The sequence below is a fragment of the Oreochromis aureus genome, linkage group 18, assembly GCF_013358895.1.
Source record: "Oreochromis aureus strain Israel breed Guangdong linkage group 18, ZZ_aureus, whole genome shotgun sequence".
NCBI classification, from domain to species: domain Eukaryota; kingdom Metazoa; phylum Chordata; class Actinopteri; order Cichliformes; family Cichlidae; genus Oreochromis; species Oreochromis aureus.
In genome coordinates this window covers 22,945,688-22,971,228 of record NC_052959.1, presented here as the reverse complement: position 1 = coordinate 22,971,228, position 25,541 = coordinate 22,945,688, and the positions used below count along the sequence as shown (strand labels likewise).

The window sequence follows — 25,541 nt, the reverse complement described above, 5'->3', positions numbered from 1 at the left end:
TTTGACAGATCTGTACTTAGATCTGTTTTCTCCAATTTGTAAGGCGCACTAAATAAAAAAGTGTTGTTGACTGGGAGATATAACTCAAGACTGATTCTAGGAATTTGGTTTTATGCAGTTATGAGATATTTAAAAGACAGGGTTTTGTTTTTGTTTATACTAAATTGCATATTATTTGTAGATTATTAAGTGAAAAATTCAAATCCCCAGGAAATACAAAGAAAAACAAACTTCGGAATAAAAAGAAAACATGGATATGGCTTTAGTAACTGTGAGGCACATATAAGCCTGTCTGCTTTCTTTCAGCTCTTCTGTGCCAGCTGCCCTGGCTAAAAATAAAGATTACACACAAACTCGAAGAACGGTGCGTCTTGCCGTGGCCATTTAAGTGACATCTGAAGATAAACTTGGACTAATGCATCTCTTGTTGTTCATGTTGCACTGACGCAGCTGCAGCATGCATCATCTTGGTTGTTATTAATCTTTATACAGACACTATTTTGGCCAAGCACTGGTAAAGACAGCACTGTATAAACCTGAGAGTCTGTGTTTCAGGTCATCTGAGTTTGAGGAGAATCGCTGTCTGGGGAAAGCTGTGTGTTACCAGAATGTACATTATTCCAGGTATGCTGAAGGAACAGAGCTCCTTTGTGTGTTCAGTAATTTTGGGCCCACATGAACCAAAAAAAGGTGTCATCACGAAGCTGAAGTTAGAGCCGGTTAAGACTGGATAAAGAAATCTGTCAAACAAAAAACTGTCTGCTGTGTTTGTTTTTCTTTTTTTTAGTTTTGAGTTGGTCTTTTGGGCTTTTCCAGGGTAACGCTGAGGAAAGCTGATGGAATACACTTGTAGGAATATTAATCTTTTCTTTGCGTTCTGAGTAAGAGACCAGCAGGATATGAGCATGCTGGAGCCTTTTTAGGCAGAGGTTTACAAACGTGGTGGCAGTTTGATAGCTTCAAGATCCTGGAGTAAACACAAGCTTACATCATTACATTCAGTGTTGGTAGTGACTGTGCACCTTATTTGGTGTGTCAGGATGCTGCTTGCGCAAAGTGTTATGGTTACACAAGTGCATGCACATTACGAATCAGGGAATTTGGAACATTTTTCACTAAATGATATTGAGGACTCTGTTCATGCTTTCTTGTGATGAGAAAGCAGGTTTGGAGCAGAACCTGTCCAGGGGGACAGAAAGAGATATAAGAAGGACAGGAGATATCAGGGAGAGAGAGAGAATCAGAAGTGGAGTGAGAGAAATCAGAACCCTCCCACAGGAAACCCAGCTAAACTCCTCTTCTCCTTGTATGGTAAAAACTCCCCCAAAAGCCACAGTATCGCCTTGGGAGTAGAGTCAAAGTCCTGCTAAGTATAAATCACAAAGCTATGGGAATGGTGGAACAGATCAGAGTTTACATGAGCAGTACCACGAAGGACACAAACTACTCTTTTAGTAGTCTTAAATGGCTGATGTCATGGATTTGTCATAATGATGGACTCATTTTACTTACAAAAGCAGTTGTGCTTTATGTACTCTGTTTGATGACACAATAAAGAACATATACTATTCAAAGGATTTACGGTGGGAATACCTGTACAATCAAATGTAACACCTGGGTGATGCATTGACTCAGAGTGAGACAAACCGATTTGTCAGCCAGAGTAAACATATCAGCTCTCTTGATCTATGAGGGTTCTGCACAAACATGTCTATAATCGAGACACAAACAGCACGTAGAGAGTATGGAAGTGGTTGAGGGAAGCAGCAGTCTGTTATATTTGGCTGTGTAACTCAGTCCAGTCCAGTTGTATCTGTGACTTCTGACAATGTGTAGACTCCATCGCTCCAGCCAAGGGATAAAAGATTTGTCACTGTGACAGGGTGCAGTGTTCGTACGCAAGACCACAGCTGAAAGACTCACTCCAAGACTCCGAGACTGGGTCCTACCAATCAATTAAAAAAGAAGAACAAACACCAGCTGTTTGGGGTCGTGTGCTGAAGCAGGATCCTGGATTTAGTTTAAGTTAATGATAAACTTGTAATACTCCCTATTCACTCCAGTAGGTTTGTGCATTATAAACCGACATAGTAATGAGACTTTATTATATTTTTAGATGATACGAGACAACAGGACTTCTACTTGTGTTTCATGGGTGTTTTAACCTCTGATGATGTCAGTATTTGTTGCTGGGCTGCCATTTCATCCTTTCACATCAGTTGTTGTAATTAGTACGATGATCATTTGCATTAGGATGACAGTCGTGTTGCTCAAACCCACAGCTGAGATTGTTTTCATACCAAAGGCAGAGGTGCAAAACTAGTAGAAAGCGGGACTGTGTACAGCTTTATTTTCACCCACAACACATTTTTGTATTGTCCTCTCTTCAGCTTCCTCTATTAGCTGGGAATGCAAATTTAGCCAAGTGTGTTTGTTTGGGTTAGCACACTTGAACAAGCTCTCAGACTTCTGTTATTTTAATACTAAGCCCGTAATGCCTCCAATATCACTGCAGTAGCTTTGTGTAATTATGACACACTGACACATTAATAGGCATTATTATATTATTATATTAAACAGCAGGACTTCTCCTCGTGTTTCACCTCTGAGGAAGTCAGATTTGTTGCTTGGATGCCATTTATATTTTGCACACCAGTATTTAGTGGGATTATCATTTGCATTAAGGGGACTAGACCTATGCACAAAGTCATGGTTTATAAATAAAAGCTTGTCGTTGTGCCATGTATTGACTCCTATTTTGATGTCATCAGATCTTTGAAATTAAGCGGAAATGCAAATCAGTCACCTTCCAACACGAGTGCATGAAATTAAACTGAAACCTCATATGCCACTCAGGGTCACGGGGTCCTGGAGCCTATGCCACTCCATTACAGGCCTGACACAGACAACCACCAACTGTCACATTCATAACTACAGCTAATTTAAAATCACCACTTAACTTCACATGCATGTCTTTGCATATGTAGAATATGGAACCTCCACACAGAAAGACCCAGAATAACCAGGAGATTTGAAGCTGTGAGATGACAGTGTTGACCAGTGCACCCCTAAAATCTAAACTATTCAAAGTAATCGATGAGTTAACTTACTAGTAATAAATATAAAAACATGTATTTTATTATATGTAAAATGTTGAATTGTTTGATGCTGTCATATTTAATTATGACCCACTGCTGCACTTTATTCTGTTGGACACTGAAAGAGTTGAAAACTGTACTATCCTCTGGTGATCATCATGTATCGTAAAACACGTGTGATACATCCCTCCAGAAGATGGAGCTACAAGACTAAAGCAAAGTTGGTGACAGCATACAGCATAACACAAACCAGAAACTATAAGATTGCTAAGATGTTTATACTGGCATGTTTGCATGGAAATGTCTAATCAGCATTTAGCCATCTTTGCCAGTTTCAATCTTCCGGATCTCTTTGTTGTGTTCTCAGATTCTATCAAGAATCTTATAGCATGTCAGCAAAAGTGAGATAAGACATGAGAAGCAGTTTCTATCATGGATGTGGACATGACAACAATGACAGCAGATGGCATGATCAGTGGCACGAACACAGACCAGACTGGTTTACACTCCCGTATGACTCCAGCTTATATGCAGGCTGTTTAGTTACCTCAAAGACTATTAATTTTTTTTTTCTCAAAGATATTTTTATTAAATTGAAGCAACAAAGAAAAACAAATACACACAGAATTGTTAAACAACAAACAAGTAAGTTTCACAATGATTGTTTGAACTGAAATAATAGAATACGGATTAATGACACACTCACATATCTTGTAATTGCTTTTATCAGTTTACCCCCTACCCATACCACTTAGAGACTATTAATTATTTTAAAAGGGTGATATAATTAAGCATAAGTCCTGTTTTTAAAGGTTATTATTATTATTTTATTATTGTTGTTGTTGTTACCATATAGATTATTTAATAATGATTTAAATTAAGTTCCTGTCTTACTGACTTAACCATAAAAGTTATTGTTTTTTTTGTTTTTTTTTGAAGGATGTTTATTGCCAGGGACTTGTAGTGCTCCCTCCTGTTCCACAGGGGGCGCTCCTTGCGAATGTCGAGTGTTAAGAAAAGGGGAAGGGTTGTGTTCTTCTTTTCAGTATTATGAATGGAAGTCTGTTCTGTGATTTTTAGCACTGAATTAGTTTTTGCCAACATTATCAACTGATAACGAGCTTAGCTGGGCTCGTGTAAAAAGGTTCAAGATGTCTGCGAGCGCCGTGTACGTCTTGGATTTGAAGGGCAAGGTAAAGTAACAGTGGGGGGGCGATGCTAAGCTAAGGTTAGCCTAGCTAGCACATTCTTGCTTGACAGATTATAATGCGGCTCAGTCTGCAGCGACCAGCTAGCCTATCTTCAGCGGTTTATACTGCCGTTTAAAGGGTTTACCTTTTAACGAAAGTCAGCAATTTTCAATTTATATGAAAGATGTCACCTGTAGTGATGTCAGGCGATAGCGTTTAGAAAAAAATATAACCCGATGACTAACAGCCAGGGGACCAGCTGTTAGCAGCAGGGAGTTGTACACTGAATTTACAGCCCGGGGGCTTGTGATGATGCTTTGTGATTTACACGAACAGTCGGTTTTTAATCCGACTAAATTAATGGAAAAGTGAAAAGTGAAAAAGACATAAAGGGCATGAAAAATTCCTAAGGCATCAGGTTTACCTGTTTTTAGTTTCTGCCTATGTCTCTGCTTTAGCCTTGCAGGTGTAATAATAACACGTAAATCCCTTTTAAATAAAAACTTTTAGTGTTTCGTGTAAAGGGGATTGCCTACACCTATAGAGATGTAAATATCTGTTGTTATGAGGAATGTTTTGTTTATAATAGGGGATGACATTGTCTACATATTGTCTACATGTTGCCCATAGTTTGAATTCATAAATTCGGAGATACACTCAATATACTCATACCTTTTTTTCCTTTTTTTTTTTTTTTTTTTTTTTTTGGACAGCAACACTTTTTTTGATCTTTAATGTAAACATACAGTGACTTACTGATATTAATGAAAGCTGCACATGTGCTGTTTTTCTCTTTCAGGTCTTGGTGTGCCGAAATTATCGGGGAGATGTGGACATGTCAGAGATTGAGCACTTCATGACCCTTCTGATGGACAAAGAGGAAGAGGGCACGCTATCACCAATTCTGGCTCATGGCGGGGTCCGTTTCATGTGGATCAAACACAATAATCTCTACTGTATCCTTATTAATCCTCGAAACACATCAACGTTTACGGTGTCCACGTGTTGTACTTACTCCCTCTCCTGTAGTTACACTTCTTAACACACGTCACATCAGTGGTTGCAACATCCAAAAAAAATGCCAGCGTCTCCCTGGTTTTCTCTTTCTTGTACAAAATTGTTCAGGTATGACTGAATTATTCGCCAGCTTTTAGTTTATAACAATAACAAATGCATATACTCTTGCTACAAGTGCAGCATGTTTATTTGTGTTGTTTTAGGTTTTTTCAGAGTATTTCAAAGAATTGGAGGAAGAGAGCATTAGAGACAACTTTGTTATCATATATGAGCTCATGGATGAGCTGATGGACTTTGGCTATCCTCAGACCACTGACAGCAAAATTCTGCAAGAGTGAGTATCCTCTTAGCTGCTGTCTTACTGCAGGTAACAATAAGTGCCAGATTTTCAGGGTCACAGGTCCATTTTTGTTCTTACACCAAAGAAACTCAAATGTGTAAAATAACATTTTAGTTTTTCTGAAAGCAAAGTCATAGGGCTACTAGCATACTGTAACTGTTGAAAGCAAATTACTGCCATCTAGTGGTGAAACTGCTGATCGCACCCATCTGAATACCCTTGGGCTCACCCTTTAAATGTGTGTAGGAGAGGTTGGGGTGGCTATGAAAAAGTTATTTAGAAACCATACAACATGGCAGACTCTCTAAACGTGAACCTGGTCTGTTTTCAGTGAGGTATACAGAGCAGGTTGAGGTACTCATCCAAGACTGAAAACTGTTAATAATAGTCTTTCATTGATACCAGTAAATACCCCTGAATCCCACCACTGGGAGGGCTAACCAAATGTTGAAATGTTGTGTAAAATGTAAATAAAAATAGTAAGCAGTGATTTTTCAAATCTCATGAAACCAGATTTTATTCACAGGAAAACATAGAAAACTTATCAAATGTTTAATCTGTGAAAATCTTAAGAAAAAAAAGGTTGAAATTAAAATTCTGAGTTTGATGACATCAGACGAGCTCTGTGTTTTTATGATCATGTAGCCGGTTAACCTCATTAGTTGCAAAAATTTTCTTCAGACATTTCTTTTTAGTATCACTTAATTTCCACACTTTTGTTGCCTCATCCCAACTTTATTTTTCGACTTATTGCTGCCATCAAATTCACTCTGAGCTAAACCTTTGGTGTGTTTTCTACGTTGTGTTGTGAATAGAATGTGGGTTTATGAGATCTGCAGATCGCTGCATTCTAGGGTTTTTTGTATTTTACACAGCATCCCAACTTTTAGAATTGGGTTTGTAATAAAAGACCAAATAATCTCCATGAAATAATGCTGCACTTTACAGTGTAGGTCTGACATCTGTACAGCTGCAAAGTTAATCAAAAATAAAATGCTTTTGAGACCAGTTTATTTCAATTTAACAAGAAGGCTCTTGGTTTCAGTTCACCTGCTGACTGGCTCATGTGTGGAGCCTTCCTCCCACAGTCCACAAGACATAGGTTAGGTTGTTAACTTGTTAGGTTAACTGGTGATTCTGAATTGGCTTTAAGGTGTCAATGTAAGTGTGAATGGTTGGATGTCTCTGTGATGGACTGGTGACCTGTCCAGATCATACCGCATGTCTCTGGAGCGCTCAGAGAAAACATACACAGAATGCACCCAGCTGAGCCTGAACCAGCGCTAATCGCTGAATCCTGTGCTGCCTGAATAAACGACAAGATTATTGGAAATTAACTTTACGGTGCTTTTTGAGCTAACCATAGTAAGAAAGCTGTAGCTGATAAACAACTGGGCCTCGAACACAATGAGTTCAACAAAGCCAGGCTATCTCTTCCTTATCTGGATTCACTTACTCTAACATTAGCAATCGTGATAAGATGTGAAGCCAGTTATCAACTTGCTCAGTAAGCCAGACTTTCCCCTATGTGTTGACATGAATCGGGCGTTATTGGAAGCATGTGACCGAGAGGCTGAGGGATATATAACTGTAGATAAAACTTAAGTATGGGGAAAATGCAAAGACGTTAAGCACATGATACAGACTGAAAGTAACATAGCTGCTGCAGACACGTCGACAGTGTATCACAAAGCTAACTAAGCGAGAGCCACAGGAGAGTGTGTGTGTGTGTGTGTGTGTGTGTGTGTGTGTGTGTGTGTGTGTGTGTGTGTGTGTGTGTGTGTGTGTGTGTGTGTGTGTGTGTGTGTGTGTGTGTGTGTGTGTGTGTGTGTGTGTGTGTGTGTGTGTGTGTGTGTGTGTGTGTGAGAGAGAGAGAGAGAGAAAAGAAAACCACTGTACAGTAGATTAGTATTAAAAGCACCGTACGAATGTTAGAGCCCTTTAAGCGCTTTGGTGAAGACTTGCTTTATAAATAAAGTTGATCCTATTTGAAAGCTGGATGTTTGTCATTATGACACAGGAGAATCTGGTGGATTATAATTGAGTATTTCATTAAATTAATGTTTAACAGACAGTTTTATCCTTTCAGCTGCAGGCTGAGATCGAGCAGTGAATAAAATCAAAAATGAAATTCAAACATAGCCTTAGACCTACGTATACATACAAATGGGTATCAAGTTTTAGGATCATAAGGGGGAAAAAATCAAGGAATAAAGTGGCATGTAAGAAAAAAAGACTTTTGATGCTCCTACTATGCGTGCACAGAAATCTAAGGGATCTTTAAGGAATGCTGACGCTAATTTCCAGAGACCGGCTTGGTCAGTAGGTGGGGATTTCTTAAGTGTTGGTCTTTAATCTCAGACATAACCTGTTTTGGAGCAGGTTTGGTTCGCAGCACAAATTAGCCTGGCTATGTAACCGGTCATGAAGTGATTGACCTTTGTAGTACAAAAAACCAACAGCCCCAAAGTTTCCTGAATAAAAAAACATTGTAATCACTCAAATAATAAAGTGCAGTAGTAGAAAAAACAGTAGGTCTTAAACAGAGATCTTTTTACCTGGGGCTGAATGCAGCCAAATTGCTGTCATTTATAATCATTACTGCTTTAACTGCTAATTTCCCGATGACATTTTCTCAGGTTTTCAATCAGTGCAAATCACTGTGCTAAAAAGCATATTTGACTGTTTTATTTATTTATGTCAGATTTTTACAGTTTGGAGTTTTCCCTTGATGTGGTATTGTCCCGTCATTTCGGTATACCTACAAGTCAAAAAGAGCTTACTTTCATCACCATAAACGTCTGTAAATGACCGTTTAGTCTTTCAAAAGTGAGTGATGTAGACGTGCAACAAACCAACTCTGGATTTCCCCCACATGAGTACAGTAATAAGTCAGACAATCCTCCCTCATAAAATCGACAATCTCTGTTCTTCTTTGATGTTTTCTGGGAACTCGCCATCTCAGACAGTTAATTTCCCCTTTTCTCAGGTTTTCCTCCTGTTTACATTTTTTGTCTCTCAGATACATAACCCAGGAGGGCCACAAGCTAGACACTGGGGCCCCGCGACCCCCCGCCACAGTCACCAACGCTGTCTCCTGGAGGTCAGAGGGTATCAAGTACAGGAAAAATGAGGTCTTCCTGGACGTCATTGAGTCAGTGAACCTCCTGGTAGGAACTTGTTTTAGAAGGCCTGAGTTGCATAAGGAATGCCGGTCACAGTGTTTGTAAACTTCCTCTCCCGGTGCGTCACAGCGCACTCGGACTGTCCAGCTTGCTGTTTTGTGTGTACAGTCTTTGATCGCTAATATGTGCTTTCGTCTGTTCCTCTTCACTCATTGACTGTCTTTCAGGTTAGTGCCAACGGCAATGTTCTCCGTAGCGAGATTGTTGGTTCCATAAAGATGCGCGTCTTCCTTTCTGGAATGCCCGAGTTACGGCTCGGACTCAACGACAAAGTTCTGTTTGAAAACACTGGACGTGAGTTGTTTCTTTGCTGCTAAGAAAAAAAAGCATTGAAGCTTTTGAGCAATAAATGAATAGTTGATGTAATAATAGATGTAATAATAACCATATGACAGTGCTTTTCTGTCATTTAAGCACACATAGTTCTTGTATCTTTACCTAAGCGCTTTTATCTGACGTTCACACACGCTCACATTTTGATGGATGCATCCGAGGGAACTCGGGGTTTGGTATCTTGCACGAGGATACTTTGACACATTGACAGAAGGAACTGGGCCAAGCCACTGAGATTCTGATTGGTTGACAACCTGCTCTACCATATGGAAAATCACATTTTAATTAGAACAACTATTTAGTCTGTGCCTGATTCGTGCTAATTTGGTTAATCGCTTTAAATCGCCTCCGATGCTTGTTTTTGCAGGAGGGAAGAGTAAATCAGTAGAGCTGGAGGATGTCAAGTTTCACCAGTGTGTCCGTCTGTCTCGCTTTGAGAACGACCGCACCATCTCCTTCATTCCTCCCGACGGAGAGTTTGAGCTCATGTCTTACCGCCTCAACACTCATGTGAGTAATATGTGGCTGAACAAGTCAAGAAGTTAGAGAGTCCAAACCAGAGGAAGGCTCTGAAAGGGTCTGACACACCTGCAAACAGACATGCTGTGAACATACATACATACTGCTGTAACAGTGAAAGAATTGGGCGTATATTAAAGGAATCCAGACAGATAATCTGATTGGAATGAAGACTGTGTACGCGTGAACATGCGACTCTGCTTACTGATTCAAATCAAATGAGGTCATGCATAGAATTCACTACTGAAATCTGATCTCATCATTTAAGCTGAAGCCACTTGTGGAAATAATCAAATTAGAATTGCCATTTAAAGCAGTGGTTCATAAACCGTGGGGCAGGCCCTACAGGTGGGCAGTAGAGCCACTGCAGGTGGAGTGTGGGTGACCAAGTAGTGAAACTAAATTTGAATGAACAGATTTTTGATTCTATGTAAACTAAAAACTGTTACTGCTGATGCTGCTTTGTGACAATTGTTGCACTGAAATTCAGCTTGATAGAAAGTAAGGAGCATTTTCTGCATCTGAAGTGGAAGCTTTCCATAAAACGTATGAGAACCTCTGCTATAAAGCCTCCTAATGTCACCTTAGTGAGTGTTTTAATTCCTAAGAGGATAAAGTGTTTGCTTGCTTCTTTTTGGGGGGACAAAAAAAACATTTCAAAATGTTTTATGTTGGGCTTTTCCTTTCCAAAATGGGCCTGTAGGGGGCAACCTGCAATCGGGCTGCTTATAGTTAAGTAAGTAAGTGTTGCTTAATTTTCCCATATACTTTACGTTATGCGAGTCTTTGCGTTTTTCTGTTATTTCTGGCTTGATTAAAATAGATATTTTAAGTAAAGTGAATTTGAACCAGAACTAATATAAAAAAAACAGGTTAAAAATATTTTGAATAGAACTCTGACAGTTTTCCTTTGGGAGAAGGCTGTTTCGGGGCGGTAGCAACGGTGGGGGGTTTGTGGCAGAATTATTTGTATATAGAAATACGCCTGTATTCATGACTGACAGCCAGCAGCTTAGAGTAGTACCTCATCTGTTCATCAATGTTTTTGATAACCACAGAAGAAAACAGGTGAAACACAACCACACGGTTTAGTACTTGGTCTGTGGTTGTCACACATAGGCGTGTGTTATGAATAGTGTTTAACTGTGCTTTTTTTTCTGAAGGGAAAAAAAACACTCTCAAAAAACAAAAAGAGAACAGATAAGATCTCAACCATCGTCATCTACTCTCAAAAAACTTTTAAAATGACAAACTCTTTTCGATGAAAGGAACTGATAAATTACATTTGTTGAGTCAAATTGTAATCTATAGGCAGACTCACAATGTTCTGCCAGTTTGAACTGGGATCATGGTTTCTATAAGTGTTTCACAACAGTTTTACCAGTAAGCGTGCCGGAAAGGAAGTGGTATAGTTGAGCAGAAGTCTTTCAGTTTTAGTTAACAAGGAGCTGCAGCGTACTGAACTGAAATTGTTAACCCAAGAAACCATTTTTCTTGGTTATATTACTCAGCTAAGCACTTATATAGTTTTTAAATTGTCTGTATTTTATTTTAAGCCCTTTAAGCCCTTTACCATGTATATGTAAAAACTGTTTGAAGGATGGTTTCTTTCATACTTTAGTTTTTCCATATTATATCTGCTTCTATAGCATAGCATGTGCCTCAGAGTAAGCACAAAGGCTGTCTGCGTGTGGACAAAAAATACAAATCTGTTCATTTTAAATCTGGATCTGTGCTTGCTGGGCATCATTCATAAATAAAGATTATTTATATAGCGCCAAATCACAACAACAGTTGCCTCGAGGCGCTTTATATCGTAATGTAAAGACCCTACAAAAATACAAAGAAAAAATTAAAGTTGATCAAACATGATTAAAGTTCAGACTCTTGTAACGCGGTGATGTAACCGTCTATTTTAAAAGGATATACCAAGAAACACTCACATAATAATGCAGAGTGCAAAGTCACTCCAAAGTTTTGCGCAATCTCTGTTTCTCCCTAATTTTCCTTTACAAGATTTCACACAATACAGTCGACGCCACTGCAGCATGAGTATATGAGTATCTGTTTTTGCTGGTTGCTTTAGAAACAAAACAAATGTACGAGCTAGTCTCAAAATGATTTATATTCGGTTGCTGTAGTAACACCTGCCGCCCACTGGGTAGCGACGAAGTCATGTGTTATTTAAATTGGTGTGTTTGACAATTGTGCACTTAAAATCGATGTGGTTTTTCTGTTTCAGGTGAAGCCCCTGATCTGGATTGAGTCTGTTATCGAGAAGCACTCTCACAGTCGGATTGAGTACATGATTAAGGTTGGACGCTTTTTCAGTGGGTGCTTTTAGTTGCCCGCGTCATGTGTAGCTGAACTATTATCGCTGTCATTCGTTTAAAGAAAAATTAAAGTGGAGTAACAAATGATTGGAGCTCAGCCTGGCTTAAGCTTCTATATGTTCAGTCAGGCAAAGCATACAGCAATTATGATCAGGCTGTTTATGTTCTGTATCGTGTTGTCATGCGTTGTCAAACTGTGACTATTAAGGTTTTAAATGCGCATTAAATTAAGCCCTGTTTTAATACCCTGTTTAGGCAGAGCAGCATGTTAGACTTGACCTGCTTGTTTTGGTTCTTAGGCAAAGAGTCAGTTCAAGAGGCGTTCCACAGCCAACAACGTGGAGATTCACATTCCCGTGCCAACGGACGCTGACTCACCCAAATTCAAGACCACAGTGGGCAGTGTGAAGTGGGTGCCTGAGAACAGTGAGATCGTCTGGTCAATCAAGTCTTTCCCTGTGAGCAGAAACTGTGACTCATGAGCTTCATACATACGGTTGCAAAAATTGTGTAATATTACCCTAGGCTTTTGGCTGGAAGTTTGCTTATCTTATAAAGCTACACAATTCTGGTTTTTATTGTTAATAAAAACATGCAGATTGTAATTATACTTCTCCGAAACAACGAGGAGCAGCTGTGGACCTTTATAATATCTGGTTTTCCTTTTACAAGCTGAAACACAGTAGATTTATAGTTTGTTTTCGTCTTTTATTAAAGAGCTTGTGTTGCAACTTCTCACAGGGTGGAAAGGAGTATTTGATGCGAGCCCACTTCGGCCTCCCGAGCGTAGAGGCTGAAGATAAGGAGGGGAAACCACCAATCAGTGTCAAGTTTGAGATCCCATACTTCACTACCTCAGGCATCCAGGTATGATCTCCGTCAAACGGCGGTTTCTCAAATAACTTGTCAACCCTAAGCAAACAACAAGCTGTGAAACAAAAAACAAACACTGTCTCTGTTCATACAGTAAAAATGTATTCATCATCCCTTTGTGACATACTGTCTGTAAGCATGCTGAACCAAATGCTGCTTATTTACACCTGCGGTTTTGATTATTATTTTGGGCTTAGAATTCTTGGTATGTAGCAACATCACACAGCTGTCCCCGTTTCCACAGCTGGAATTCAAACAATCCACGTCAGTTGTGTTTTTAGCCAGAGGAGGCAGTAAGGGAGCACCGTTAAACAGTCAGCTTCCCTCTGTGGTTAAGAAATTTCTAGCATTGAGCCAACCAGACAGCAACTGCTCATCAAGTTGAACTTGGCCCTCTGCTTTTCTGTTAATCACAATGATATAAAATGTCAGTCTTGTTAGCAGGTGAGTAGATTCATTGGATTTTGATTGCCTTTGACCTGAAACTTGAGACAGAAGCTAATGTTTAGGCTTCATTTCTGCTCCATGTTTAAATGAAATCTCTTGCTCGCCGCAGACTTACACACATGCACTCTGCTCATACTGTATAATCACAGTTGTCCTGTGATTATATGTGTAGCGTTTTCCCATGTCTTGATGTGAGGAAACAATGGCGACTTGACAAACTTCATTTGAAAATATCATATTATGGCCTCCAATGAAAATAACAGTGTTTCCGCAGGTACATTTGCACAATTATACCTCAGTTTTACACCAGCCACAGGTAATTTAGCGTTGTACTTTTTATCTAAAGCAAGAGCTCCTGAAATATCTTTAGGGATACTCTTAGGGGTCAGATGTTTAAACTTGACATTGTAAAAGCTGGTTTTTAAAGAATGTTGGGCCAGACATCAATGCCACTGCCTAACTGTCTCAGGAAAGAAAAACACACACACACACATTTTGCTTATTTTATGCTGTTTTCAGGTTGTTTGTCAGGCTGTCCGTTTCTCTTTCCTGAACATTTCACTATGACATTCTGTACATTAGTCATTGGCATATACAGTGGTCCCTCACTATAACGCGGTTTCACCTTTTTACAGCACATTGTTTTCTGCGTCCTGATTGGCTGTAGACTATTGTCAATCAATCTCATGTCTCCTATACAGTACAGAATGCGTTCAGCTTCTCAAATTTACATAAATCTTCGATCTCTAGCAGTGAGACTCTGAAGTGCTGTACTGTATGTTTGTAAGTTTTCTCCCCAATAAACACAACAATGTCGATGAAACGTTTCGTTTCAAAGACGCCCGTGGTAGCACCCAAAAGGCGGAGGAAGATGTTAACCATCGCACAAAAAGTTGGACTTCTGGACATGCCAAAGGAAGGTAGAAGTTACCGTATTTTTCGGACCATAAGGCACACCGGATTATGAGGCGCATTAAGCGAAACAAAGCAGTCAGATAAGTCTAACTTTACTCAACTCATTCTTCTTGCTTCCTCCACTTCTGTACCATTGATTCATTAATGTTGAATTCTCTCGCAGCTGCTCTATTCCCATGTTCTGGACCCGAAAACAGGGTTTCATCTTTGGTTTCATTCTATAGTACTGGACTTATTTTTCTACGAAGGTTTGAACTCCCGCGATAAATGAGGGACCACTGTATCATGAAGAGAGCATAAAGATCTAAACTGTCACCGGGTTAAAAATCAGTTTTGAATGTATTTATTTAACAGCAGGTCAGATTAAAAACAATAACACAACATCAGACAATGTACCATTAAACATGAAATTACAACATGAAAATCCACAGTAGAATAAAACAAGCCCCCACAGGACATAAATATAAAGGTAGCTTATAACACCTTTTCACTAATATTCAGTTTTAACATGAATATTGAGCTCACCCAGTGAGGGTGGGGTATGTCCATGTAGGATCTGAGAACTGAACGCGGAAATGTATGGGGTTTTTTTTTACGATTTTCGAATTCTAATGTATTATAAATCTGAAGTGTGGGACAATGATGGAAGGAAAGCACGTGTGAAGCGTGTGAACATCCATACCTGAACCAGCGAAACACAAACACACTTACTCACTCTCGCTTGATTCCTTCATAGACATCAGTACATGTCTGGACACTTCACACATGCACTCGTTCACGTGAACCTGAAATCATCTGAACGTGTCTGTTTCATCGCTTTTACAGTCTTGTGTGGGGAAGGGCATGGTAAATCTTAGTAAGGAAGTAATATACCTACGACGGTTACATAATTAACCCTGCGTGTGTCTTTTGTTACACGTAAGTCAAGGAAATGCTGTCACAAAGTCTGTAGCATCAGTTATAACTCAAAGCATTGATGCGTATGTAAACGTCCTTCTTCAGAAAATACTTTAAAACCACAAGTGTAGTCTTACTAATAAGATGTGTCATCAACTTATAGTTGACTCTTTGAGACTGCTGGAGACTCCTCTCTCTGCTGCTAACACAATTTCAATTACGTCTGAACTTTTATTACTGTTTTCTCTGTGGCTCCCATTAAAAGAGCTAAAAGGTCATATTTTCCAGCGTCTCCACATTTCCTATGGTTCTCGATAAAACTTTATTAAATTCCACGGATATTATGCAGCCCACTCGGAAACGAGAAGCTCAACTTAATTGAAATGCATGATAGTTGTAATTGGGTTGCTTTTTGGCAGTATAAGAATGCTTGACGTTTTCTGTGGTAATTAGGTAGCTGAAAGAAATAATCCCCCATTCGTTCCTTCCTTTAAATTACTGTTTGCCCATAAACAAACAGATGCTGGAATAAGAGCAAGTGTATGAATTAGTGCAGTAATACAGGTGGCTTTGCACAGAGATGGGATGAAGTGTTTTTCCTACATTAAAAACTGACATCATCTGTAAGAATGGTAATTAATAATTTAAAAACACACACAACATTTAAAGTCATGAACTGTGATTTCAGTACGATATTTGTAGTTGCAGTACGTATATTCTGTGTTTCGGTGGAATAGCGCATCAGTGTAGGAGATGAATCCTCTTTTTTGTGGTTTTCTTCAAACACTGGTGACCTTTGGTGACTGAAACACACTCAGAAAAAAAGTGTTTTCTCATCACTTTAATCTGTACACACCCTGCAGAAGTGAAATTGTGCCTAGTGATGAGAATAAAGTGGTCCATATCCACCGCCTCTTATTTTCTTTCAATTTGTTTATTGCATTTAAAGTCAAATGGAGGAGCTGAAGCATGTCGTGGTCTCGATCACTAGTGCGGAGAGCAGAGCAGGAGATGGATTAATCTAGGGCTACGTCCACATGTACCCGGGTATTTTTGAAAACGCAGATTTTTCTATGCGTTTGCACCTTTCGTCCACACGTAAACGGTGTTTTCGGTCACTGAAAACTGAGATTTCTAAAAACTCCGGCCAGGGTGGATATTTTCGAAAACTCCGTTTTTGCATTTACGCGTGGACGAGGAAAACGGAGAAAACGCAGCGTCAAAGGTGTGCGCCTTTTTTGACGTCACACTGTGCACCACGTTATTGTTTCGGTGAAATGAATTTCTACAATACTGTTACTGTTAATTGTACTCTCTGCAGCGTTTAAATGCTTACATATACACACACAGTTACTGTCCCTCCACACATAGGACTCGGTTCTGCTTCTATGCCCCATCTTTGTTTACTATTTCCCACCGAGGCTTCTAGACTTCTGATTGGCCAACATTTCTACACGGTTAGCAATATATCGCCACCTGTTGCTTTGGCATGTTCCTAGCAGCGTTTTCCTTCATTTCTGCGTTTACGTGTGGACGGGATTATTTTTTAAAACAAAAACGGAAAATCTGCGTTTTCAAAAATACCCGTGTACGTGTGGACGTAGCCTAGGATCTGTGGGGAGTAACCTACTGTTGTGGTGCACAGAGTGCTCAAAGATGTGGATGAACTGATCAGTTTGTGTTTCTAACTTCACGTATGGCCACAAAAAAGTCAAAGTCAAAGTCAACTTTATTTGTCAATTCTGCCACATGTACAGGACATACAGAGAATAGAAATTTCGTTACTCTCAAACCCAAATGAACATTTAAATAGTTTGGGCAATGACCAAAAGAATGAGATCACAAATACAAACAGCAGAAATAAGGTTCCTCTGTAGGGTTTCTGTGCTCACGCTTGGAGATGGAATGAGAGAAACTGATAATTGGGAGAGAGTGTGAGTCAAACACTGCTCATCCACATTGAAAGGAGCCAGTTAAGGTGGTCCAGTCATCTGCCTGGTATGCCATCTGGAGGCCTCTGAGTTGAAGTATTAGGGGCTTCCCTAACTGCTAGGAGACCGCATGACATGCTGGAGAGATTATGTCTCTCTGGGTGGCTGTGGAGAGTTGGCTCTGCTAAGATGGCTGGATCCAGATAAGTGGCAGACATTGGAGTGATGGGGTGGATGTTTTGAAATATTGCAGGTATAATCCTGGAATTAAAAAGATCATGCTGATGGTGATCAGTAAACTTTTAATTGCAGGGCAGTATTCAGTTTTTCTCTTTGGATTTTACAAAACCTGCAAAGGCATCTGAGGTGTTCGTTTTACATAATGTGTTCGCAAAACTATGTGGCACTACACCACAACTCAAAAAACGTGATTATCTATGAAACTCCACCGTGAACAAATGTCAAGATCGTTTTTTTCTTTCTCAGCTTAATTTGTAACTTCCTGGAAGGAAGCCACCTGAAAAGGTTTGAATCTGAAAGCCACAAAGCACCCCAGGGATTTTTACACCTAACGTACTTCAGCTGAGTGCTGCAGGTTGCACATTGAGCTTAAACCGATTCATTAAGTTTGCCTGCAAGGTGGGGCTGCTTGCAGCGTTTTATCAGACGGTTCAGATGATCACTCAAAAAACATTTTGTACTTTACACTTTGGTTGATTTGTAATATTGAGAGAAAAAGGAAGTTGTAGTCGAATTTGAGAAGTTACAAAGACTCTTTTTAATTTTAGTAATGCAATGAACTGCTCTGCATATGTTTTGAACATATAAACTAAGTATTAGAATCAGTGATTGAAAGGTCTTCAAAGTACTGAGCTTTGATTTGGAGACCAAAAGCTTGAGAAACGTCCCCACGTTTGCATTGACACCGTGGTGCACCCACTATTTTAGAGGGAACCTATTAAGAGCCATATTCCCATCAAACTCTTGTGTCAAGCCTGTAACCTTTCCCTTATTACAGGGCAACGGCAGACTGGGTCTCAGACCCAAATGCTGCCAGTAACGCCACTCTCTACGTGTGAGAAGAGGCCGTGAATTTTAATTAGACACATGTAAATATCAAAGCATGAGAAAGTTCCTCTTAACTCTACCACTAAGTGTAGGGAAGCGCACATGTGAAGTGTGTGTGATGCACGTAACTCCACCTTATAAACTTAACTAGAAAATGGAGCAACCCCACACTTTGGCTGAGTGGCAGTGAGAGCAGAGCTGCTGTTATATTTTCAAATTGTGCTTCTTTAGGTGAAGTCGAAGGAACCCAAACATGCTGGCAGATGGTTTCTGAGCCATAACTTCTACCAAAAGTCTGATAAGTGCAGACCACACATGCAGTCTGTACTTACCAAACTAGATACAACAAACATCCTCTTTTCCCCTTCTCATCTTACAAGCCATAATGATATTTTGCGGAGAATGGCTTTCGGTGCCGTTTTGCTGACTGCGTACCCACGGTCAGGCCGACTGCATGTTTGGCTGCAGCGTTCGAGGAGAAGTGCTGTGCCGGCAGACTCGGTGATCCCACGTCTATGCGCTTGTCGTCATGTCTCTGGTGACCACGGCGCTCTCTCGCTCTGACCTCACTGTGTACTGGAAGGTAATAACAAGGCGGCCGGTACCGAGGCCTCACCAGAGCCCTGCCACCACTTGACCCGCAAATTCCTGCACCGTATATCCGGCTCCTAGCTGGGAACTGGCATGATAGAGACATGACATGGTGACGTCTCCCAGAGCGGGGGTCATGTCAGCTTTAAGATGGCTTTGCGCCTCATCCCTGCAAATTATGACACCGCATATTGTTTTTTTTTTGTGTGTTAGATGTGCCACTGCTCAAGAACACGAAGGTATGACGGACAAGTCCGCAACTAGATTTGCAGGGTGCACTTACATTTGCAGATTGCCGTGCAATAACATAGTATTTACCATGTAATTACATGAAATTCTGCTTGCATTGTGGTATGTTGTTGTGATATTATTCAGATAAGTGAAGAACTATTTCAGCATTTAAAACATTTTCGCACACATACTGTGCCAGTGTCATTTCCCACACCTGTCTAGGGAAAAAACATGTGTGCAATCAAAGATGGACATATAGTGAAGACGAAATGATATTTTTAGCCTCTCTTCTCGAAAATCAGCTCTGTGGCAACACTGGGTTGGTGAAATATCAGTTGATGACTTGTGAAAGTTGTATCTCAATAGTGCTGATGTGGAAGTTTTTTCCCTTTTTCTTTTTTTTTTCTTTTTCTTTTTCTTTTTTTTTTTTACTCCCAGGACTTACAAAAATACAGTTATGTAAATTATTTTTGTGTCTCCCTTGAAAGCTGTTCTGTAGTCGCTTCCCTCTTCTCTGTGTGACTCATACTACAGCTTCCTCATCAACAACACAACTTTTACTACAACTCACAGCTCAACACGGCCTTAAAAGCATATCTCTCGACTGCTGAGCGCTTATCAACCTGCTGCTTAGAGAGGCAGCGGGTGCTTGGTAACTTGCTATTATGCAGAAAGCAGTTGGAGAAAATGCCAATTATCATTGTGGGTAAAAAAAAAAAAAAAAAAATGCATTCAATAAAAGAATTATACATGTATATGTTTTGTATGTTTCTGAGACCTTTAGCTTTGCCATTAAACTCTTAAATATGCTACTTCAAGAAGCCCAGTGAGCAACAAAGTAGTGCAGCTGTTATGAGAAATAACTCAAGATTCGAGAAATAAACATACGTTGCAGTTTTATAAAAACAGCAAATGGAACAATAAGTGCATGTTGGGTGGAAATAAAACCACATCTTTAGAATAGGGCGGTGTGGTGGTGCAGCGGTTAGCACTTAGAATTGAACTCACGCTGGGTGTGAACTCGAGTGTGAATGAGTGTCTTTCTCTCAGGGTCGGTCTCCTGCGATCGACCGGCAACCTGTCCAGGGTGCACCTCGGTTAGAAATCAAGCAGTTTACATCGTTTTGTCTTTCTTTCTTTTTTTTCTTTTCAATGCACTCACTTCCTCTGGGTGCTGTCATTCTTTGTCGAGTTCACAGGCTTGTATCTTAGGTGAAGTGTCAGCTGTCAACTTCCTGTAGGTGTGATTTTTGTTTTGTCTGCATGAAATATGTAGCTTGTCCTTAACAGGTTCATACTGGCATGGTAGCTATCAGTGGTTAGATGCCCGAGTGCAGGTTAGACTATAAACGTGAAAGTATTTTTAATATCTCAAAGAATTTCATGAGGAAATGATTCATTGAATATACTCTAGAATAGCACATTACTCTTGAACTTTAACATCGTATCTGAGATCGTGTTAGAGATGACTTATTGACCCCTCCGTATACTTTTTTTAAAATTTCAACCATGTTTATATCAGCTGCTTTTTCCTTTTTGTCCCTCATAGGTGCGTTACCTCAAGATCATTGAGAAGAGTGGATATCAGGCCCTGCCGTGGGTGCGCTACATCACCCAAAACGGAGGTAGGTACTTTACACTGGTGCTGTTATGAGATACTGAGTGCCCATATGTGCAGGTATTAGGCAACAGTTAGGCAATGCAGTGCAATGCGGTGGGAACTGACCTTGCACCGATGCAGTTCTATGAAAAGGGGATACGCTGTAGTACACGAGGCAATGTGGCAACGTCCTGCAAAATGTGAGAAAGTGAACTTTCTTTGTCGAGCTTCCCCGATCTTCACACTGAGATTACCAAGGTTGCACATGTTGGTCTTTTTGCTAATGTTGCCAGTAATTGCTAAACATCCTCATCTCATTTCCTCCATATTCCATTCATTCTGGGTGGAAAGCATCAGCTGCCTCCACTTGATTTCTCTCAGATTCCCTCTTTTTTTTTTTTTCCCCCCCATTTGATTAAGTCCTGTTCATTTCCTTCCCAGATTACCAGCTCCGGACTCAGTAGGCAGCGCCTCAGCCGGCAGTGGGCAGGTGGAAGTCAGACGGGGTGGAGTCGAGCCGCTAATGTGCTATCAATGGCAGGTGGCAGTCGTAACAGCGGAGGATTGCCAGTATCTCCTTTTTGTTTAGTTTTGTATTTGTTGATGTTACATTTGATTATGATCAATGCAAATCTTAAACGGAGCCTTCAGATAGGCAAGGTTCAAAATTGATTGTTTTACTGCAAGTGTGGCTCCTGATACGAAGGTCAAGGATAGCAGGAGGAGTGTTTACATCACCCAATGCAGCGAAGAGTCGTGCACAATCTATCACAGTGGGTCAGATTTGTTAAAAAACAACAACCAAGTGTTACATTTCCCATTTAACGTTACTGTAATCAACTACACACAGGTCAACATCCCACTCAGTCAGCCTGAAAAGTTTTTTGTATGAAGCTGCTTTGTTCTGCCACAATTCCTTTTTGTTGACGATGTGTATATATTTTATTATATGTTAATGATCAGTGTTATTAGTTGAAACAAACTGTAAATTGAAAACAAACATGTTTTGTATTATCTTCTCCATGTGATGCCATTGATACGTGCCAGAGTATTGATTACCTGCTTTGCTGTTGTGCTGTTAGTTGGTCCGTTTGACTCCCTCCCCCCCAAAAAAAATTAAATGCGGTAAGGTTCGGTTGCATGGTAAACGATTAGAAATCCCTACGTCCCATCCCAGCAGCTGTTTTTCTTTCCTCTGTCTGTACCTACACGCTTTTAAACCATTAAATGTCTATTTAGAGAAAAATGTTCCATGGTGTGCTTGCGTCATTTTGTGTATAACATCACTGCGATCATCACAGCGAGCTGTCATAGTGTCACATGCAAACACCTGTCGTGCAGAGCAGTGAGGATTGCTGAATTGAGGGAAAACTTTGGTGAGGGGGTTTCCTGTATCAGACCTGTGGTTGTAGCTAACTCTGGATGGTTCTTTCCACCCTGGTCCTGTAGATCTTTTCAAACAGTGCGCCTCTTAATACCCCTGCCGCCATGATATCATAGGCAACTCGGTGCAAGCACTCCGTAAACAAGCAGGAGAGCTGGAAAGGATGTGACTCAAACTGTGGTCAGCGATCGCAGACATGCTCAAGAGAAATGTAGAATGGACCGGCACAGACTACTTATTGTTCACGCCAAGCCAAGCTGCAGTGGTGCGGCATGAGGTCACTGCTTAAGTTTGTCTTGTAAGGGGACTGATACTCCTAATTCATGTGAGTCACTCTGAGCAGGTGCTGAGGGTTGCAGTGACCACATTACCTGCCACATGGCCAGACGTGATTTTATCATTTAGATTCCAGTTGTCTTTATTTTTCTTTCGAGGCACCTGTTTTTGAGAAACACCTACGCAGCAGGTGTTCACGGTCTGGGAACAAACCTGAATCATTATCCACTGACAGAAATGTTTTTTTTAACTTTCATTTTTTTAGAGAAGTTATCAAGATGAAGTTTAATGTTCACCCGTGTGAAACTATAAATACAAGCTTATCTCCAGCGCTGTTTTTTTTCATCCTCCAGACGTTTAGTTGCAAGAACACAAGATAACATCTTATATGTTAAAATTTTTTGTTTGTGAAGTTTGTAAAAGTTTTGTTTTCTATATGTAACACCCTTATATTTGTCTGATATACATCTTTATTTAGGTGTTTTCTTTATCAGTTCACTCGATATTTTTGCAGAAAGCATGTAGCTGCATTTGAATACAGCAGCACTGACCTGAATGGCAGGTATGTTACTGGTAATTACACCTTCTCAGATCAGATAAAATTTATCTTCGCTATCGCCACCTCTGTCTAGAGTTGTTTCACAACTGCGTTCTACAGATTTTTCCATGATGGTCTGTTTATTCGTTCCGGAATTATTTCAGCACTTACTTTCTTAATAATTTAAGCACCTCTTAGTCTAGGTCATGACATCTCTGCAGCACAGCCGTTGGTAAAATACACTCACGGTTGACTCTCACTCACTGGCGAACAGTTTCTGCGATACTTGGCAGTGCATGTGAAAGTAGTGTTTGGCACATGATGAGAAGGCCACATTCATTAGGCAAATTCAGCCTGAGACGAGTCAGAAGGGAGGCCTGACATAACCTCATGTTGCAAGATTGCTTGCAGAAGTTTTGGTTGCTGCAAAAAATAAAAAATAAAAAAAATAAGCATACCCTCACATGTTCACAAGTATTTAATGCAAACATGCACTCTTCTCTAAGTTTGACCGCAGAGTTATAAAAATATGTTCCTCAAACTCAAAGCTTCCTCATTTATGTTTAAAAATGTGTCACTTCATGGAATTATGAAAAAGCAAATTTGTAGAAAGTGGAATATTGAGACTCAGTACATGCATGTAAAATGTTTAAAATAAATACATTCACAAATAAAAAAAAGACAGAAGAAAACTCAGAGGTGTCAAACAAGCTGCCAAGTGGTTGATTATAACTGACTGCGCAGCTTTGCAAACTCATAAATACTTCTAATTGTTTAATACAATGCATTGCTGTCACTGGTGTGGTGATGGCAGGCAAGTGAATGACAATTAAACTGCTAGTTTATTTAGTGCAAAAGTCATCTGTCAGGGTGTGTTGCGGTATTGTGGATTAATTGTAATCTGTAAACTGTAATACATATATTGGGGGGGTCAAACGTAAGGGCCGAGGGCCAGAAATGGCCCTGCAGAGACTTCAATCTGGTCCATTACACAGAAAAAAGAAAATGTTGAGGGCATACTTTTAGGAGTTTTACTTTCAGAAAAGTTCCTGTTTTTTCACTAGCAACAAACGCAATTCAGGGTTTGTTTTTTGTTTTTTTTGTTTTTGTTTTGTTTTGTTTTGTTTTTTGTTTTTTGTTTTTTGCAATTGATCATCAGTTTTTTGTGTTGTTTAAAAAGTACATTTTCTTTTAAAGTTAACAAAAACTTTCTGCTTTATAGTTACAGGAAAGTCTGGGAAATTAGCTACCCGAACTTTTTCCACAATTTTACACATTTATTTCTTACAATTTAAGTTGTGCTGACAGATTTCTACTCAGATTTAATATTTTTCACTGTGTAGAAACACTGAGACATGCTTTTATTTTGAAAGATCCTAGGAATTAAATGTGTAAAAGTCTTTACACTGACTTCATTTTTTTACACTGAAAGGTGAAAAATTTGAAGGTGTTTTTTATTATTTAGATCTTGTTTAGAATTTTACTGTTTTTATTTCGCAGTTGTTTTAGTCTAACTCACTGAGGTCAAATTGGGCAGTATGTGGCAGAAGAACTAAAATGAGTGAGCGGGTTCATAGGTCAACCTAATCACAGCTTCTGTATACTCTCAGTGGTAGGTACACCTGCACAAATGCAAATTAATGCAAATATCACAAGTACTGAATTGCTGCCAATCACGCAGCAGTATCAGAATGGGGAAGAAAGGTGATTTAAGTGAATCATGGTTGTCGGTGTCAGACAGACTGATCTGAGTATTTCAGAGGAGTATTTATAAACCTGCAGAGAGAAAAAAGATAAAGAAAGAAAAATACATTTTAAAAATGAAGTTTATGTAAACATTGTGTATATTTACAGATTAAGCTGCTTTCCATCGCTCTTAAGGAAGATTTACAGTGCACTCATGAAGGCTTCATCACAAACACATTAGCGAGCACATGTAAGCGATCATAAGTGATGGCAGATGTTTATTTCTGGTACTTTATTTGGTAGATCTAAACTATTTCGAAACATTTATTAAAACAAGAGCAGTCCAAGACTGCATGTTTCCAACAAGGTTGACAGTGTCCTCTGGACAAGATCTCTGGATCCAGATTTGTTTGTGATGTTTTCTTGAGTACATGTATGTATTTGTGAAGATATGACATGACAAATCATCCAGTCTTAATGTTGCATCATAAAAAATAAAAAAATCTGGATCTTCTCCAGAAGTTAATCACTTCAAAGTTGGGACTTTAATCACCTGGCGTAAATGTGTCATGCACATCCTGCTAACAAACAGACAAATTAAACCCAGCAAAACTCTGCATGATCTTTAACTTCTTTCATCATATCTGACTTTGATACTTTGGATAATGAGATTTTACTTGAACAGGTGAATAAATGTTCACCTGTTATTTAAATAAGTGCATTTTTAAAAATCTGGGACTAAACCACTAAAAATGAAGCTTTGCTATAATAGCATAATTAGAACAACATGTGATTGAAATAAAACTTCACCTTTCCCCTCAAGTGTTTTTTGGTTGCCATGCCAGCGTCACACTATTCACACTGATTTTATGGCAAATAACCTACTGTTACAGGCAATGGAAAATAACTATGGTTACTCAAGAGTGGTGAAGCAACAGGTAGAGGTCTGACAGCGTGGCAGTGTCAACTTCAAACACAGGTGTGCCACGAGGAAACCCGTGTTTATCCACACACGGAAGCCCGGTGCCTGGCAACCGAGGGAAACCCTCTCGTGTCACTTGAGCACTCTGATCCTCGCGTGACGTCAAG

The 25,541-nt window shown here is 39.7% G+C and overlaps 1 protein-coding gene across 2 annotated transcripts; it reads left to right on the top strand.

The window, feature by feature from the left end:
- The first annotated feature begins 4,094 nt into the window (after positions 1 to 4,094).
- Positions 4,095 to 21,818, top strand: ap1m1 (adaptor related protein complex 1 subunit mu 1). Of its 2 annotated transcripts, XM_031731100.2 has the most exons (12): positions 4,095 to 4,291; positions 5,088 to 5,244; positions 5,346 to 5,413; positions 5,509 to 5,639; positions 8,668 to 8,815; positions 8,998 to 9,124; positions 9,531 to 9,673; positions 11,925 to 11,996; positions 12,315 to 12,473; positions 12,757 to 12,882; positions 20,518 to 20,593; positions 21,010 to 21,818. In XM_031731100.2, the coding sequence occupies exons 1-12, from the start codon at positions 4,250 to 4,252 to the stop codon at positions 21,030 to 21,032; spliced, it is 1,272 nt and encodes a 423-aa protein (XP_031586960.1). In that variant the 5' UTR covers positions 4,095 to 4,249; the 3' UTR covers positions 21,033 to 21,818. The 2 variants fall into 2 exon arrangements, with proteins under 2 accessions (XP_031586960.1, XP_039458573.1); XM_039602639.1 differs by lacking the exon at positions 4,095 to 4,291 and having other exon boundaries at positions 5,187 to 5,244; positions 5,346 to 5,415; positions 5,510 to 5,639.
- The last annotated feature ends 3,723 nt before the right edge of the window (positions 21,819 to 25,541 follow it).